Source organism: Eumetopias jubatus, unplaced genomic scaffold, assembly GCF_037043125.1.
Source record: "Eumetopias jubatus isolate StellerSeaLion01/CBP00866 unplaced genomic scaffold, mEumJub1_p1.0 scaffold_3, whole genome shotgun sequence".
In the NCBI taxonomy this organism is placed as follows: Eukaryota; Metazoa; Chordata; class Mammalia; order Carnivora; family Otariidae; genus Eumetopias; species Eumetopias jubatus.
This window is the reverse complement of record NW_028274809.1, coordinates 136,699,502-136,718,544: the sequence shown is the minus strand read 5'-3', so window position 1 is coordinate 136,718,544 and position 19,043 is coordinate 136,699,502. Positions and strand designations below refer to the sequence as shown.

Below are 19,043 nucleotides of genomic sequence, written 5' to 3'. Positions count from 1 at the left end.
AGCAAAAGCAGTCTAAGAATTCACAGTAATAAAAGCCTATCTCAAGAAACAAGAAAAGTCTCACATTCATTTTGCATCTCAAGGAACTAAGAAAGAAGAACAAAGCTCAAAATTAGTAGAAGAAAGGAAATAACAAAGGTCAGAACATAAATAAGAGAGACTACATAGACAATGGAAAAGATCAATGAAAGTAAGAGCTGCTTCTTCAAAAAGATGAACAATATAGACAAACCTTCAGCTAGACTCACCAAGAAAAAAGAAAAGAGTGGATTCATAAAATCAGACACAAAAAGATGAGATACTACAACTGAAAACTCAGAAATACAAAGGATAAGAAACTATTATGATGAATTACATGACAACATACCGGACAACCAAGAAGAAATAAATTCCTAGACACAGACAACCTACCAAGACTGAATCATGAAGAAACAAAATATGAACAGATTACTAACAAGGAGAATGAATCAGTAACCAAAATCCTCCCAAAAAATGAAGGTCCAGAACCAGATGGCTTATTGGTGAATTAAAAAAATACCAATCCTTCCCAAACTCTTCCAAAAAAGAAAAGAGGTGGAACACTTGCAATTCATTTTACAAGGCCAGAATTACCCCGATACCAAAACCAGACAAGGATACCACAAGGAAAGAAAATTACAAGCCAATATCCCTAATGAACATAGATGCAAAAATCCTCAACAAAATTATTAGCAAACTGAATACAACAATACATTAAAAGAATCATATACCATCATCAACTGGGATTTATTCCAGGGATGAAACGCTGGTTCAATATCCACAAGTCAGTCACTATACTAATAAAATGAAGGGTAAAAAACATATGATCATCTCAACAGATGCAAAAAAAAAAGCATTTGGCAAAATTCAACATCCATTTATGTAAAAACCGCAACGAGGCAGGTACAGAAGGAACATACCTCAACATAACAAAGGCCATATATGACAAGCCCACAGCTAATATCCAACACAACAGTGAAAAGTTGAAAGCTTTGCCTCTAAGATGAGCAACAAGAGAAGGATGCCCACTCTTGCCACTTTAATTTAACACAGTATTGGGAGTCCTAGCTATAGCAATCGGGCAAGAAAAAGAAATAAAAGGCATCCAAATTGGAAAGGAAGAAGTAAAACTGTCACTATTTGCATATGACATGGTATTATATATAGAAAACCCTAAAGATCCCATCAAAAAACTATTAGAATAAATGAATTCACTAATACTGCAGGACACAAAATCAATACACAAAAGTCAATTACATTTCTATACATTAATCATGAACTATCAGAGAAATTAAAAAAAAAATCTCATCTACAACTGCATCAAAAGAATAAAATACCTATGGATAAATTTAACCAAGGAGGTAAAAGACCTGTATACTGAACTGTAAGGCACTGATTAAAGAAACTGAAGAAGACAAAAATAAAATGGAAAGATATTCCATACTCATAGATTGGAATAATACAGTTAAAATGTCCATACTACCCATAGCAATCTACAGATTCAATGCAATCCCTATCAAAATTCTAACAGCATTTTTCACAGAAATAGAACAAACAATCCTAAAATTAGTATGAAACCACAAAAACAACCCCAAGTAGCCAATGCAATCTCGCAAAAGAAGAAAAAAGCTGGATATCACACTCCCAGATTTCAAACTAAATATTACAAAGCTACAATAATCAAACAGTATACTACTGACACAACAAAACAAAATAGCCCAGAAATAAATCCATATATACATGGTCAATTAATTTATCAAAAAGGAGCCAAGAATATACAATGAAGAAAGGACAGTCTCTTCAATAAATGGTGTTGGGACAGGGCACCTGGATGGCTCAGTCAGCTAAGCATCCGACTCTTATTTCAGCTCAGGTCATGATCTCAGAGTCCTGGGATCAAGCCCCGTGTTGGGCTCTGCACTCAACAGGGAGTCTGCTTGGAATTCTCCCCTTCTCTCTCTCTCCCTCAGCCCCATACTTGCTCACTTGCTCTCTAAAAATAAATCTTTAAAAAAGTTTTTAAATAATAAAATAAATGGTTTTGAGAAAACTGGACAGCCATGTACAAAAGCATGAAACTCAACCACCATCTAACACCATACACAAAAATTAACTTGGGGCGTCTGGGTGGCTCAGTTGGTTAAGTGACTGCCTTCAGCTCAGGTCATGATCCTGGAGTCCTGGGATGGAGGCCCGCATCTGGCTCCCTGCTCGGCAGGGAGTCTGCTTCTCCCTCTGACCCTACCCCCTCTTGTGCTCTCTCTCTCTCAAGTAAATAAATAAAATAAAATCTTTTTAAAAAAATTAACTTGAAGTGCATTAAAGACTTGAACATAAGACTTAAAATACCATAAAACTCCTAGAAGAAAATGTAGGTGGCAAGCTCTTTGACATAGGTCTTGGTGATGATGTTTTCAATCTGACACCAAAAGTAAATGCAACAAAAGCAAAAATAAGTAAGTGAGACTATATCAAATTAAAACACGTCTGCATACCAAAGGAAATCATCAACAAAGTAAAACAGCAACCTACTGAACGGGAGAAAATATTTGCAAATCATATATCTGACAGAGTTAATATCTAAAACATAAGAGAACTCAACTGTGGAAAAAGAAATGTGATTAAACAACAGGCAGAAGATGAGAACAGACATTTTTCCAAAGATATACAGATGGCCACTATATATAAAAATATGTTCAGGGCGCCTGGGTGGCTCAGTTGGTTAAGCGACTGCCTTCAGCTCAGGTCATGATCCTGGAGTCCCGGGATCGAGTCCCACATCGGGCTCCCTGCTCAGCAGGGAGTCTGCTTCTCCCTCTGACCCTCTTCCCTCTCATGCTCTCTAGCTCTCATTCTCTCTCTCTCAAACAAATAAAAATCTTTAAAAAAAAAAAATGTTCAAAATCACTATTCATCAGGGAAATCCAAATCAAAGCCAGAATGAGGTATTATCTCACACCTGCTACGATGGCTATTATCAAAAAGACAAGGAATAGGGCGCCTGGGTGGCTCAGTTGGTTAAGCAACTGCCTTCAGCTCAGGTCAGGATCCTGGAGTCCCGGGATCGAGTCCCGCATCGGGCTCCCTGCTCAGCAGGGAGTCTGCTTCTCCCTCTGACCCTCCCCCCTCTCATGTACTCTCTCTCTCACTCTCTCAAGATAAATAATAAATAAATCTTTAAAAAAAAAAAAGACAAGGAATAACAAGTGTTGGTGAGGATGTGAAGAAAAGGGAACACTCATGCACTCCTGATGGGAATATAAACTGATGCAGCCCCTGTGGAAAACAGTAAAGAGGTTCCTCAAACAAATTAAAACAGAACTACTATATGATCCAGCAATTCCACTTCTGGGTATTTATCTGAAGAAAACACTAACTTGAAAAAACATATGTATTCCATGTTTATTGCAGCACTATTTACAGTATTTACATTAACAATAACCAAGATATGGTAACAACCTAAGTATCCACTGATGGATGAATGGGTAAAGAAATTATAGTATATGCACGTGTGTACGTGTGTGTGTGTGTGTGTGTGTGTGTGTATTCAGCCACAAAAAAAGAATGAAATTTTGCCATTTGCAACAACATGGATGGACCTAAGGGTTAAGTGAAGTAAGCCAGAGAAAGACATATTCCATATGAACGGAATCTTATATATGGAATTGGAAAACCAAACCAAACAAAAAAAATTAATCTTATAGATACAGAGAACAGACTGGTGGCTGCCAAAGGCAGGGGATGGGGGATAGGAAAAATGGATGGAGGTGGTCAAAATTAAAGAAAAAAAAAAAAAAGATGGGACTTAAAACCCATTTCGAACTTATAACCTCATAAAACGTAACAATAAGTTTATGTTTTAAGCAATTAAAAAATATGTAGCAGATATAAGTATTACTATTAATGAAATTTAGAATTTGGCAATTAAAAATCTACTCTTAAAAAAAGGGTCAACAAAATATGTAAAAAATACAGATCTAAATTTTACTAGGTTGAACAATTTTCAAGCAGCAAAATGATTACATTGTGTATAATTTCAAACATGGAAAGCCAATACAGATGCAATTCTATTTAGGGTAATAGAGGAACTAAGATGTATTTGTATCTGAACTTGTACTAGGGTTAACCTTTTAAAATTCTATGAAGCACAGTTCCTCTGAAAATTAAACAAAAATGGGAGAAACCTCCCAAGCCTAAAACATACTATTTTTGGCAATACAGAATCATGAAATTAATGAGCTGTCTACTAAAGACCTATCATTAAAAACGGATATAAGGGGACACCTGGGTGGCTCAGTCGGTTAAGTGTTTACCTTCAGCTCAAGTCGATTCCAGAGTCCTGGGACTGAGTCCTCCATCTGGCTCCTTGCTCAGCGTGGAGCCTGCTTCTCCCTTTGCCTGCTCTTCCCCCTGCCTGTGCGAGCGCTCGCGCACACTCTCTCTCTCTGACAAATAAATAAATATATCTTTCCCAAAAAATAAATAAAATAAAAATGGATATGAGAAGGGGAGCCTGGGTGGCTCAGCTGGTTAGGTGTCTGACTCTTGATTTTGGCTCAGGTCATGATCTCAGGGTCCTGGGATCAGGCTCTGTGCTCAGCGGGGGTCTGCTTGAGATTGTCTCTCTCCCTCTGCCCCTACCCCTGCTCTCAATCTCTCTCTCTCAAGATAAATAAATCTTTTTAAAAATGGGTACGAGAAAACCAGTCTATTAAAAAAAAACACACACACAAAGGAAAAGAAACTAGATTTCTTCCCAACCATTCTTCCAACCCTAACTTCAGTTATTCACAACAGGCAAAACTAGCCTCCAGAATAGTGTTTCCAACTTTTTTCACATCATGATATACACAGAAAATTATAGAATTTGTAGGGAATACTGGGGAAAGAGGCCAGGGCTATTTCAGGAGGAGTCACCAGCTGTAAGGCTCAGTGGCCCCAATCCCCATGCTAACTCACAGAACTGAAAGGAAGCAAGTTTGGCCCACCTGTAAAGCATTTATATCTCACTATATCAGTTGGCGATGTAAGAGTTTTAATAAATGGGAATTAATACTTTGTGAGTTGTTCAATAACTCAAGAAGCAAAGTAGCCAAAATCAGCATTGGGAATTGCTAGCCAGATGGACAGAACCAGGTGTATTTCTAAGGCACCTTGTATCATACCTTGTGCAATTAGATCCTATAATCAACATCTTCTGACATTAATGACTCCCAACGAAAGACAAAACTGTCCTCAACATATTCATAGTAGTTACTAAATATACCTTTTAAAAGTAGCATTTCTGATTCTCTAAATTTAAAAGACCTCCTTAGTCACTAATCCCACTTCCATATCCCAATCCCACAAAAACATACTTTCTAGATGGACAAGATACCTTCTGTTCTAAGGGGCTCAAAATCAGAGCTGCCTACCTGCTCCTTACTTCATAGAAGTCCTGGTCCCAGAGACCTTCCCAGAAATACTCACAGAGTATACCCTGCAAATGTTAACTATTCTTTCTTCCTTTAATCATTTAAGCATCATTAAAGTTTATAAGGAATAAAGAAATCAAGAAACTGGCATCCAAATAAATCCTATCTGTTTTATGAAAAAGTTCCTACAGATTTTTTTGATAAAACAATGAATTTTGACTAAATGAGTAAATATATGGAAAATACAGAAAAACCAATTATAATAATTTGGAAATAGAAAAAAATAGTTTTTACCAACTTCATTAAATATAAATCAGGCCTTACTAACACTGGCATGAAAAACATTTTAAGCTTCAACATTATTACAAAGGAAAGAATTGGTAAACAAACAAAAAATCATCACTCAAGAGATTAGACTACCAAAAATAAAAGAACAAAGTCAAGGGTCTAAATTTCATTAAGGACAGAACAGTAGAATAAGAAAACCTTATACTTTCTCAATTGCATTTCCAGTTTTCCCTCCTACTTAGCTGACTCTTCTTTAGAAATTAAAGTTTAGGTCATATAGGTAAGATCAAATCTCAAGGGAATAGTTATTAAAAAGTAGCCCTGGGCGCCTGGGTGGCTCAGTTGGTTAAGCAACTACCTTCAGCTCAGGTCATGATCCTGGAGTCCCGGGATCGAGTCCCACATCGGGCTCCCTGCTCAGCAGGGAGTCTGCTTCTCCCTCTGACCCTCTTCCCTCTCATGCTATCCCTCATTCTCTCTCAAATAAATAAATAAAATTAAATTTAAAAAGTAGCCTTTGCAAGAAATACTACAGAAATACAAAGTACAATCACGAGTTTTCTTTAAACTTGACCTTTAAGAGCCTCTAATATACAGTGTTTTGAAGGTAAAAATGAGGCACATATTTTACCATGCATAAGTTGAAGCTACAGGTCACCATTAATTAAAAAAAATTTCACCAAAATTAGTATCAATTTACACAAGGCTTTCAATGAATAAAAAGAAGTTTGCTTATAATCCGAATAAAAAGGATTTTTTTTCTGATTAACAAAAAATTAAACTGTCAATGAAAAATCATGTTCGAAGTCATCTCATTCAAAAACATAACTTAAATGACATATTTCTGAACTTGTACATACCCTTACTTTTAAAAGAAAAACTCATTCTAGAAACAAATAAGTACAAAATGAGAGTAAAACTTAAAAAATTTTAAACATTTTTAAATGCTCCATTGCCTTCTTAAAATACTAATAAAAGCAAAGTCTTCACTAAAGCACATTCAAAGCCTTATTAATCAAGTATACATACAACAGACTGTGCTAATCTTCATAAAACTGGTGGGATTTTAAATACTGCTAAAAATAAAATGCAGTGTATAGCTAGTAAATTACTCGTTATTATGGCCTCATATTAAATCATTAAAAATGTACAGTGAAGGATATCTTCCAAAGTCAATATTTTTTTAAATAAGAGATTAATATAAATTAACAAAATTCAAATTAACAAAAGCTATTAAGTTTTCTGTTATCAATAAAAGAATCTACTAATAAACATGGGCAAGTACTTAATTCATTTAACAAATATCAATAGTTACTGACCACCTAAGTGCCAGGTATTCTTCTAAGAGTTTAGGATGTATCACTGGACAAAATAAGACAAAGAAACCCTGCTCTCATGGAGCTTACAGTCTAGGACTCAGCTTCTCCCCTCCCTCGCACCACCTTGGTTCCATACTTTTCCTGTCAAAGAAAGTCAGGGGAGGAATATTAGACTTGTTTACAATCACATAAACAGCTAAGATTTTCTTCACTATTTCCTTGAAGAATCATCAGACAACAGTCTTTTAAGCTTCAGAATATTAAACAGATCTTCCTTCCCCATAACTATATTCCAACTAAAAACAAGACTTTAAAGGCTTCCTAATTCCAATATAATTGGTTCTTAAGTTACTAACTCTGTGGGAGCTCATAATAATCTCATAATAATTTTAGAATGTCAACAATCATAAAGTTCCACCTTCTCTTTTAAATAAATTTCATTTTTTAAAAAATAAAATAAAACCTATAAGCTGTTATAAACTCTAAGTAAAGTTCACATCTTATCAGAAGTGCCCATGTCAAAGTGCCTTAAGTTTTTCTTAAGTTAGTACCTAATTTTTTGGCAACTGCATAAGCTTCATCTGGTGATTTTGCCACATGTCCTTTGGGAATGGAGACACCAGCTTCTTGCAACAATTCCATACTCATGTATTCATGTAGTGAGAGATTCCTTTTTTGCTGCTGCTGTATTTGTAGTCCATGGTTGTTAAAAAATCCAGAACTTCCCAGAACCTAAAGAAATTGGGGACATATTATATATGACAGCAATTTGGAACTTATTAAAAACACCTTCTCAAAATATTTTTATATACAGTACTTGGTTCTTCATAACTGTAATAAAACCGTTACATTAAATCATCAAAGAATAATATTCAGAGTACCTAAATTATAACCTAAGAGCTAACCTACCAGCTAAATATCAAATGTTACCCTTGTAGTTTCAACTATTTTCTCATCATGTCTGGTCTTATTTGAGCTCTACTACCATATCCCTAATGACCTACAGAGCATTTCTACCTCAATGCCAAATTCAGCAGATCTAAAAACAACCTCATCTTTTCCAACAAACCAAAAATCCTTCCCAGCTTTCTTCTCTCCATCATTCTTCCAGCACCAAACAAATCCCTTGGCACTAGATATGTGGTACTTAGTTGAGTGATAGTTGAGTAATTACTCTTTCATACACACAAGACTCAAAACCCTGGTTTCATCTGTAGTGATCACTGTGGTGTGCTACTCAGATTCCCCTTTCATAGCCCAGCTGCTGGGAGTCCTGGCTACTGACAGCTCTCAGCTGAGCCCTCTCATTGGCTTTTTTGCCCAAAGTCACATCTTCCCATTGTCAGCCTGCATCCAATGACTGGTCAATGGGGGTTGAGGTAAGGATATAAAGTCCCAGCACCCTTCCCCCATTTGGGATAATTCTGAAGGACCATCTTAGTTCCAGATATCCCACAGGAAAGGCAAAGGTTCCTACTGCAGCTGTACCACATTTCTACTTCACCCTCTACTCAATCCTCCTTCCTTCACTCCCCCATAGGTGTTGATCCAGATACCACTTTCCAGTTGACTTCCTCAATGAAACTATTTCATAGCCCGCAAATATCATCCAAATTCCTCAATCCTATCAACTTTATATGACAATATGTAGAACAAATTAAGTGCTATGAAAGCCCTAGAAGAATGAACTGAAATTACACATTTAAGTATTAGCCATACATTTCCATTCTCTACACAGGAATGCAGAATACTGAAACACAGCTCACATGAAACACACAATAGCATAAGAATTGAATTTAAAGGGATCATATATAGTCTATTTCTTTTTAATATAAAAGATTGGAAACCATTTACTAATAGTCCATGTTATAGACAGTTAAGAGGGTCAGAAATGCGCAGTGCTGCATTATCAACTATTGCTTTATTAAACAGTCTTTCTTGAAGGGGGTTCATGAGCCATCTGCATCAAAATTACCTGGGATGTGTCTAAAAATGCAGATTCTGGGGCCCCACTCTCATTTACAAAATCAGAATCTGTGGAATGGGCCTCAGGAAATCTGCATTCATACCAAGTCATTCACCTGATTCTTAAGCACCCTACAGTTTGAGAACCACTAGTCTAAAGTCAGTCACACCTAGTAACAACTTATTTGATTCATCTGGTAAGCTAAAATCCTGAATAACATTTCACCAGAGTAACTCAACTCCCTGATTTAGTGTCACTTCAATATTAAAAACCAGCAATATCCCAAACCATTCAGTACACATCTACTTTCTGAAATCCCATTCCTGGGTATATACCCAACAGAAATGAGTGCTTAGTCTACCAAAAGGCATATATATAAGAATGTGCATAGCAGGCTTATTCATAATAAATAAAAAGTGAAAATGACCCAATCTCCCATCAACAGAATAAAATATGGCATATTCATATACTAGGATATTACAGAGCAATTTTTTAAAAATACCTGTTGCTCACAAAACAATGGATTCTCAAAAACATAATTTTGAGGAAAAGAAACCAAACACAAGAATACATACTTTTTATATAGTTCAAAACCAGTCAAAATTAGTGATAGAAGTCAGCCAGAATTAGTGGTCACCTTCTGTTGGGGAGTACTAATAAGGAGAGAGGATATAGGTGCTTCTCAGGGCTGAAAGTATTACATATCTTGATCTGAACGGTGGCTACACAAATGTATACATACATAAAAATTAATCTAGCTACCCAAAGTTGTACACTTTATATAAATTATACCTCAAAATAACAATAAAAATAAGGGGGGACGGGGAGTACCTAGCAGAGCTTGGTAAAAATAATTACACACTCAATTTATTTTTTGAAGGCCTACATACCAGACACTGTGCTAGGGATGCTGAAAGGATAAAACTGACTTGGTCTCAGGCACAGAATTCATTTAATGTAAATGAGCATGTAAATGAACACCTACAACACATATAAGAGCATTCAGAGTCATTACGCAGCACCTAATTAGCTGGACAGACTAGAAAAAATACTGTGGAGGCCTGATCCCAGTTTGAAAATAAAAAAACTTGGGGCTCCTGAGTAGCTCAGTCAGTTAAGCTCCCGGTTCTTGGCTTCAGCTCAGGTCATGATCTCATGGTGAAATGGAGCCCCCAGCAAGCTCCAGGCTCAGCTGGAAGTCTCCTTCCCCTCTCCCTCTCCGCCTGCCCCCCTCCCCACTCACAGGTGCACTCTGTCACAAACAAATAAATCTTTGAAAAAAATCAATAAACTACTATCTATAAAGGACATTTGAGAACTTGAGAAATCTAAATCTAAATTTCCAAAGTATGATAATTACAAATTTCCTAAATATGATAACTATGTTGTAGATATTAAGGAGAAAGTCCTTATGTTTAAAAAGCATGTGCTCGGGTGCCTGGGTGGCTCAGATGGTTAAGCGTCTGCCTTCGGCTCAGGTCATGATCCCAGAGTCCTGGGATTGAGTAACGCATCGGGCTCCCTGCTCCTTGGGAGCCTGCTTCTCCCTCTGCCTCTCTCTCTCTCTCTCTCTCTGTCTCTCATGAATAAGTAAATAAAATCTTAAAAAAAATAAAATAAAAGGTGTGTGCTCAAATACTATGTAGGGATGAAGTGCCCACACCTGCCACCTATCTTAAATGGTTGAGCAAAAATAAATGAATGTAATTTTATACACACATACATATATAAACATATATATATGCACATGAATAATTTTTTAAAGATAAAGAAAATGTGTGAAAGCAATATATGTGCTCACTGTACTATTGCTGGAACATTCTATCAGTCTGAAATTTTTCCAAAAAAAAGTTCAGGGTAAACCAATGACACAAAGCTCTGAGTATATTTTTACAGTTTCTTTCAAATATCTATATTCACAAAGAATCAGTAGTACTCATAAGGTATGCTGCTGGCTTTTATACCTCCTTAAAGGTTTTTTAATAACTCAAGTGTTGATAATCCTTTCCTTGCACCACTAGAAGTTATGACTTGAAATATCAGTTTTTTAATTACCCTGGTAATAAATATTCCTGAAGAATCACAAGGATTCCCACACCGAAGTCTTTGTCTTTCTCCACATTATCACTTAGAAGATTCCTACTGCCAAAAGGCCACCAACTCCTGGCCAAATCCCTATACCACCACCCATTTAATCAATCATTCACCTAATTTAAATCATTAATTCAAAAGTGGGAAAATGTAGTTACTGGAGAACGTGATTCACGACAACTGAGAAAATATTTAAAATTAGTTCATCTGCTCATAACCTGAACTATTTTATCAGATACACTGGACAAAAGTCCCCCAAAGAAACTAGGAGGGTCATAGAACTAAACAAAATGTTTAAGAATATTTGCTAAACTCACTGTGTGACCTTGAACAATTTTCCTAGGATCCTGCACCTCTGTGTCATCTACAAAAGCAAGGGGTTATATTAAGGGCCTTCCAAATTCTAAATCTGTATTATTTAATGTGTGGGTGGAAGAGATGTTGTTAAGACAATATACTAGGCACCTCCATATGGAAAGACAAGAGCTTTCAAAAGAATTTCCAAAAGGACAGATGAAAAGATATTTGTTCACCACATCCTCATTTTCTAAAAACAAGACAGCACTCTTTAAGACTCCTAAGAAGGAAGTTCAAGGCCAAAAAAAAAAAATCACTTCTCCTATTAAGAAGCATACTCATGTAATTCACTGCCTCCAGGTTTAGGGAATAAAGAAAAAAAAGTCCAAATCAATTCATTTTTGTCATGTCTAAGGAGTTAATTTCAGAACATAATCTAAAACTCTGGAATTGACTTATGAAGCCTATCATGCCCTTTCACAAGTTTCTTGGTGTCAACGCTGGAAAGAACAGGCCAAGTCTTCCGGAAAAAATTGAGGAGCAGACTCAAACACACAGGCTTTGGAGCCAGACAGTTCTGGAATTAAGCCTTAGCTTTGACCCTACCTGCTTTGTGACGGAGCGCAAATTACTTGCTCTCTAAGCCAGTTTCTTCATCAATGAGTAGGATATTAATGACGCCCTTATAGTGCTGCTGGAAAGCCTAACAAACTACAAGTAAAATGCCTAGCTCAGTACCTAGCAACACGGTAAACACTCCAAAACAAAAAATCAAAACAGACAAACAAAAACTTGTGATGATGCTATATTCTACCCAAAAATGAAGTGATCCAAAAGGTAACTGTCTTACTTCCCCAGCTGGTAAACTGACAAACAGAAAACAACTACATGGGGGAGGAGGTGGGAAACTTCCCTGCCTCGTCCCAAGAGGCCCGTCAGCAAGCTGGTCCTGTGAAAACATTCCCACCTACGACAGCTCCCAAGGGGCATAAAAGTACATCTGAAGGGCATCTTCCCCCTCCCAAAGAAGGGCCACGGATCCCTCTGCCCCCTGCGCGGGGTGCGGGAAAAGCAGCAGAAACTGCCCAGGCCCCCTCACCCGCCTCCCCGCCGCCCCTCAGAAACTGAGAAAGCAGCCCTCCCCGCGGGCTGAGGACGAGAGCAGAGCGGCGCAAACATGGGCCCTCTCGCAGTCACAGCGGGCAGCACTCCAGGGCAAGCCGCCCGCGGGCCCGACTGGGCACACCCATGTCACCCAATGTCACCTATTGCGAAGTGACCCCGAGCCGGGCCTCGCATCCCCTCACACCTCGCCCACAGGAGCCAGGTCTCCCACCTCGCCCTTTCTCCTGCCGACCCTCGAAGCGAGAGCGGGCTGGGCCGCAATACCTGGGCGGCGGCCCGCAGCGCCGGCCGGGACCCGCGGCTCCTAAGGGCGGCCGTGGCTAATAACCGGCTGTAGAACATGGAGGCCGCCATTTCTGAGCCCGACCCCGTCCCCTCGGCGCCGTGCGCAGGCGCAGAGGCGCGAGGCGGCCGGCGACCCAGCTGCTCCCGACGCGCACTCCAACCCCTGGCCCCACCCATGGCGGGCGGGACCTGGTGTTAACGCTGCAAATGCGGATTCCCTTAGCAGAAATTGCCAGCTCAAGCAAGGATGGGGTTGACGCGCACAGAGCGAACTTTGACCTTTAGATCTCAGCACGGCAGCCTCAATATCCAACCTGTGACCAGAAAGCAACCTGAACATTTCCTGGTAAAGTGGTAAGATGTGGTATTGGAAAAATGACCAGCGTTGCCATCTGTGTGATCTGAACCTCTCTGAGCCTCAGTTGCCTTATCTGTAAGATGGGGTTCATTCAAAAAATAAGTACTCAGTGTCCGCTTTGTGCCAAAGTTTGCGTTGATACAGCAGTGAATAAAACAAAGCGATTCTACCTTCCAAAAAGAAAAAAAAAAAGACGATCAGCCACTAGTTACCAATCCAAATGGCACACAGAATCGCCTAGGAAGCTTTAGAAAAATTTCCCTCACCAGACCCACCTGAGGATGGAGTCAGGATTTCTTAGAGCTCTCAGGTGAATGAGAATACACACACTAAACATTGAAAACCCTGAGATGAAATGTGTGCCCCATCAAGACTTGACCACTGGACAGATGGCTGGTGCCTATTCTCCTCTGGATATCTAGTTTTATTTATTATTTTTTAATTTATCTGAGAGAGAGCACAAGCACAAGAAAGTGGCAGGCAGAGGGAGAAGCAGGTTCCCCGCTGTGTAGGGAGCCTGTTGCAGGGCTCAATCCCAGGAGTCTGGCAGTCAGCCTTAAAAAATGAAATTGCTTTACTAAGAAACTACTTTTTCTGCAGCAAACACTTTTGTAATTTTTTTCTACAAGGATCTTAGAAACTAGTAGGCAGAATGTATGAAGTAGAATATGCGGAGGTGGAGGGTAGGGGGAGAGTATATGAAGACAGGGGGAAAATTATTCTTCAAGTGCAATGTTACTCTTATGCTTGACCTGTAGTCTCCCACTTTGTCTATCTCTGCCTCTACTTGGAGATTAAGGATGGGCGTGGTGTGCAGGAAAAAGGGGAAGAGAAATTTCCTGAGGGAGAGACTTTAATCCTCTACTTGGAGATTAAGGATGGGCGTGGTGTGCAGGAAAAAGGGGAAGAGAAATTTCCTGAGGGAGAGACTTTAATTTTTTTCACAGTCCCTTAAAATCATTAAATTGTTACACCTGCCACATTTTATTGCCCAGAGCAAAGCCTTATCTAAATTCTCCTATTGGTCAGGTGATGGGGATTAAGGAATGTACCAGTTGTGGTGAGCACTGGGTGATGTATGGAAGTGTTGAATCACTATATTGTACACCTGAAACTAATATAACACTGTATGTTAACTGGAATTAAAAACTTAAAAAAATCTTTTAACTCACTTTACAAATAACTTTGCAGTATTTGAAACAAATGTAAATGGGATTATAGAAGAAAGAGCTGACTTGGAAATGTTAGCACTACCTATCAGTGTTAACACCATCTAGATTCGAGAGATTCTAAATATGTAGCCAGTTAGTGAATGCAAACTTATCGGCACAGATGAGAAAAGTGGCTGCCATGAATCACATTGAAAATGCAATGGATGAAATGTTGGAGGGGCGCCTGGGTGGCTCAGTCGTTAAGCGTCTGCCTTCGGCTCAGGTCATGATCCCAGGGTCCTGGGATCGAGCCCCGCATTGGGCTCCCTGCTTGATGGGAAGCCTGCTTCTCCCTCTCTACTCTCCCTGCTTGTGTTCCCTCTCTCACTGTCTCTCTCTCTCTGTCAAATAAATAAATAAAATCTTTAAAAAAAAAAAAAGAAAGAAATGTTGGAGACAGATTCAAACTTAGAAACAAGTATGACAATTCACAAAGATACAGAAAAGAGGTTTGGTTTGTATTTTAAGTCATACAAAAAGAAGGAGGCAAGTTTGAAATGTAGTCCAAATTACTCTTGCTAAATTTTTTTTACAGAGAAATGAAACACTTGAAATAAATTGTCCTACTGTTAACTATAGAATTAATAGAATTACCAAGTGCTGTAGAAACAACTTCCAATATATCGGCTTACCCTGAACTTCTATTGATGACTGACTGAATAATGGCAATTTACTGAACACTTAGTTTTTGGTGCCAGATTCTCTTTCTTTTTTTTTTTTAAAGATTTTATTTATTTATTTGACAGTGAGAGAGACAGCGAGAGAGGGAACACAAGCAGGGGGAGTGGAAGAGGGAGAAGCAGGCTTCCCGCTGAGCAGAGAGCTGGATGCAGGACTGTCTCCTGGGACTCCAGGATCATGACCTGAGCAGAAGGCAGGCACTTAACGACTGAGCCACCCAGGCACCCTTGGTGCCAGATTCTTACATACATTTTTTTTCTATCCTTTATTTTACCATGAGACATTTTCAGAATTCTCTGGTTTTCAACTTATTCCATTTTACCCGTCCAATCTGTGCCAGAGAAATAAACAGTTACCAGATTTATATAGAGTTTAGTAGTGAAGGAAGAAGGAGTAACAGAGTATGAGACAACTGTATGTTTACACAGGATTTCTCTTAGTTCTTTTAAAGCCTCAGAAGTAATAGTAGGAACACTTACCTAGACCACCCTAGAATGGCAGTAGCAAAAGACAGAAACACATCTTAGTAATCCTCACAGTCCTGCATTTTACAGAAGGGAAAACAGAGGTTCAGAAACAGTAAGTAACTTGCCCAGAGTCATAGCTTTTACTTGATTGTTCCAGCACAACATCTGAACCCAATTCCATATGGCAAGATGAGAATTTGAGAAAATAACTAAGATTCATATCGTCTTATCATTTTCGTTAACCTTTTACCTTTCACTCCATTTATTAATAGTATTCACTACCTAAAGGAAAGAATGATGGTGCAGACCATCAGAGGACAGACTTTGAGATGTAAATGCAAAGCCTGAGACCTGCAAGAGACTGAACTTCAAGTTTCAAAAGCCAGAACCAAGAAGGACTCAAGGAAAGTTTATGCCTCAGAAATAGAACTGGAATTATCTCTTCCCTAGAGAATATGGAGAGAGGAAAGTGGGAGGGAAGCAAGACACTCTAGTGGTTCCTGGCGGAGGGCCCCTGTGTCATATATTCTCCAATGCCATTGTGTCCAGGATGAAGGGTTATTCTACCACCCCCAAAGAGTTTGGGGGATCTAAAACAAGGGATATTGGAAGAAGACACAAAATCCCCTGAGCACATAGGTGGCACAGAAGAAGTGGAAACCTCTGGCAGGCTGGTATACCCCTGCAAATGGAGCTGAATCATATTCCCAGGATTTGTACCCACCCCACCAAAGCTGGGGAAGCCTGCAATGGCTTCCAGAACCTTGACAGCTATGTAGACAAGCATGGAGAGAAAGCAGGTGGAAACATATAAGGATAGACCTCTAAGGAACAATGACGCAGAGCATATTGGAAAAGGAATGTGACAATAAATGTCAGCTTAGTTATCTAACAATACCACAGACTAGCTGTTCCCTGCTCATCTGTCACTGCATTTATCTCCTGGATCTAAGGAGGTGGGAGGGAGATAGATCCTGATTTGCCAGAGGTTGATTTTCTGGCACTTAACGTAATAAGATTAATAATAGAATTCAACTTCCAAGGTACACAAATATTCATATATCTCCTACATATGAAAATATGAAATGAACTTGGCATCACTGCTCCACTGGGAGCAATGTTGAAGGCAGAAGATTTGGCCCTGCCCCAGTCTTGTCACACTTCCATGTTCAGGCTCTGAGATAAGGTTGCCTTGAAGAATCTCCAGAACCAGAACACACTCGGTAACATGGTACAGTCAGGCAGAGGGGGGCTTTCAGCCACGCTTGGTTGTTATGTGAGGACTCCAGATTTCTTACCTGCCTGATCCCTGGGCACATGTTAAGTCCACATGGACTCAAGGAAACTGTCTTCCAAAAGTGTTAAACAGTATGTCACAAGCCACATACACAACTTCATACATCTGGATGTCTTAAGTAAAAATAAGAGGGAGAAAGTTGACTGAGAGGCCAGCTGTTGAAACCAAGATAGACTGAATGTGATTTTAAAAGGGGCCTGACTAAATTATTAGGCTGGACTGTCTTGAACCAGACGGTAACGAATTCTCTACAGACCCATATGCCAACTAATGACAAAGAATTTGAGGGAAAAAATGAAAGGAAGGAAGGAAGGGAGAAAGAGAAAGAAAGTCATTATTTTCGTGCATCTGAGTTATGATGTGAGTTCAATTTGTTAAATTTAAATTCTGCCTTAATGCATACAACATCATGCTGCGTAAAACCATCAGGTGGGTGCATGAGTTATATACAGCTTTGAATATCAAACACAGGACAGGCTGGGAGGAAAACAGTGCTCTCCCAATAAAGCCTGGAATTGGGCAGGGGAGGGGCCCTTGTGCCTGGCTACCCCACCCTTTAGCTGGGAATCTGAATAAACTAGGAAGGAGATGTGGCAATATGAAGCTCTGTTAGGTTCTAATGCTGCAGGAACTGCTGGTATACCTTGGTCACCTAGTTGGAAACCCTGCAGAAGGTAATTGTGATATGTGAATTCTCTAAAATAGAGTGACAACTAAGTGGGTTGATTTACACTTCTCTTGTATGATTCATAAACATCAATCAGTTTGGTGTCTTTTTCCCTTCATCACTATTTGTATTTCATGTGAATCATGCCACCTTTTTACATATACATAAATATTTCAGGAAAAAATTGTTTTCTAGTTTGTTTAAATACATTGAAACTATTTTGTTACACTGATAATTGATGTGAAATGTTGGGGTTTGGGAGCGAACGGGAGCGAACGGGAGCGAACGGGAGCGAACGGTCAAGAAGGAATTCTTGAGACATCTTTGGTGCAAAAAGGGTGGTTTTATCAAAGCACAGGGACAGAACCCAAGGGCAGTTAAGAGCTGCCCTGGGGTCATGAGTGACTGATTACATACTTCCAAGTTGGGAGAGGGTTAGGGATGGTGTAAATCTCTAAGGAATTTGGAAGCAAGGTATCCAGGACCTTGAGAGGCTAGCTGTTGTTAGGAAAAGGTCATTTACTACTGTCCTGTAAAACCCTAGTCAAGAGACTCTTCAGATGTTTATCAGTTTGCTGTAAGCTTGGAGGATTATTGCTAGCAGATATCTTGCAGTGGGTAGAATGGGTAGAGATAAAGGGAGTTGCCAAGGGACTTTCATATGTTAAAGTAGACTTATAGGATCCTGGAGGTCAGGCTAATGTCAAGCTAAGCTTGCCTTTTGCCTTTAGCCAAGTATTAACATTGAGGCAGTGAGTTCCTGGAGGAAGGTCACACTGCCTGTCCCAAATACTTATCAATGGGCTGTAAGTTTAAGGAAGTTTTTTTTTTTTTCTTTTGCCTTTGTTCTCCACATCAATAATGAGGAGAGAAGCTTCTGTTCACATATTCATCTATTGGGCACTTACATGTCAGTCACTGCTCCAAGTCCCCAGAACATTGAGATCAAAGACATTCTCCTTGACCTCAGTGCGTCTTGGGCCTGATGCTATTCTTTTTTCACATCTTTACACAACTCTTCAAAGCATAGGTTAAGACCAGCCTGTAACATGTAAACAGACTTTATTGAAGGCTTCAGGATAGTAAAATGGAATTATAAACCCAATAAAGGAAAACTTTAAACTGGCTACTAAATGTGACTCCTGAATGTCACAGGCTGTCCTTGCCCACCACTCCCTTTAGCCCCTGACTTCCTACTATGTGTTTAGGAGTAGCCTACTCTCCTTAACAGGATGCCTGTGACCTTGAACACACACTCCCCCCGCACTCCCAGCTCAGGCTCCATCCTAAGGCTAGCTCCCAGGAAACACCATAATCTCCAGAGAACAACTCCACACACAAGAATGACAACTTTTAACATCGGTAAAATAGGGCAGCTTAGCTCTGTGCTGCCTTGAAGCTCTCCACTGCTGAACTGCCAGCTCAACTTTTTCTTTCCACAACTCCACATTGCATTTTTTTTTGGCTTTTTTTTAAAGTTAGATTAGATTATTGAGGCATTATATACATATAGTAAGTTTCACCCATTTTAGTGTATAATTCTTGAGTTTTGACAAACA

The 19,043-nt window shown here is 39.2% G+C and overlaps 1 protein-coding gene across 1 annotated transcript in view; it reads right to left on the bottom strand.

Annotated features, from left to right (window-relative positions):
* SUCLA2 (succinate-CoA ligase ADP-forming subunit beta) overlaps window positions 1–12,917 on the bottom strand; it is a 45,967-nt gene extending 33,050 nt beyond the window's left edge. The window contains exons 1-2 of the mRNA XM_028106321.2: window positions 12,783–12,917; window positions 7,591–7,771 (exon numbers count right to left, since the gene is read on the bottom strand). Coding sequence (XP_027962122.1) covers window positions 7,591–7,771; window positions 12,783–12,872 — 271 coding nt within the window. The 5' untranslated portion in view covers window positions 12,873–12,917. The remainder of the gene's footprint in view (window positions 1–7,590; window positions 7,772–12,782) is intronic.
* Window positions 12,918–19,043: the final 6,126 nt, after the last annotated feature.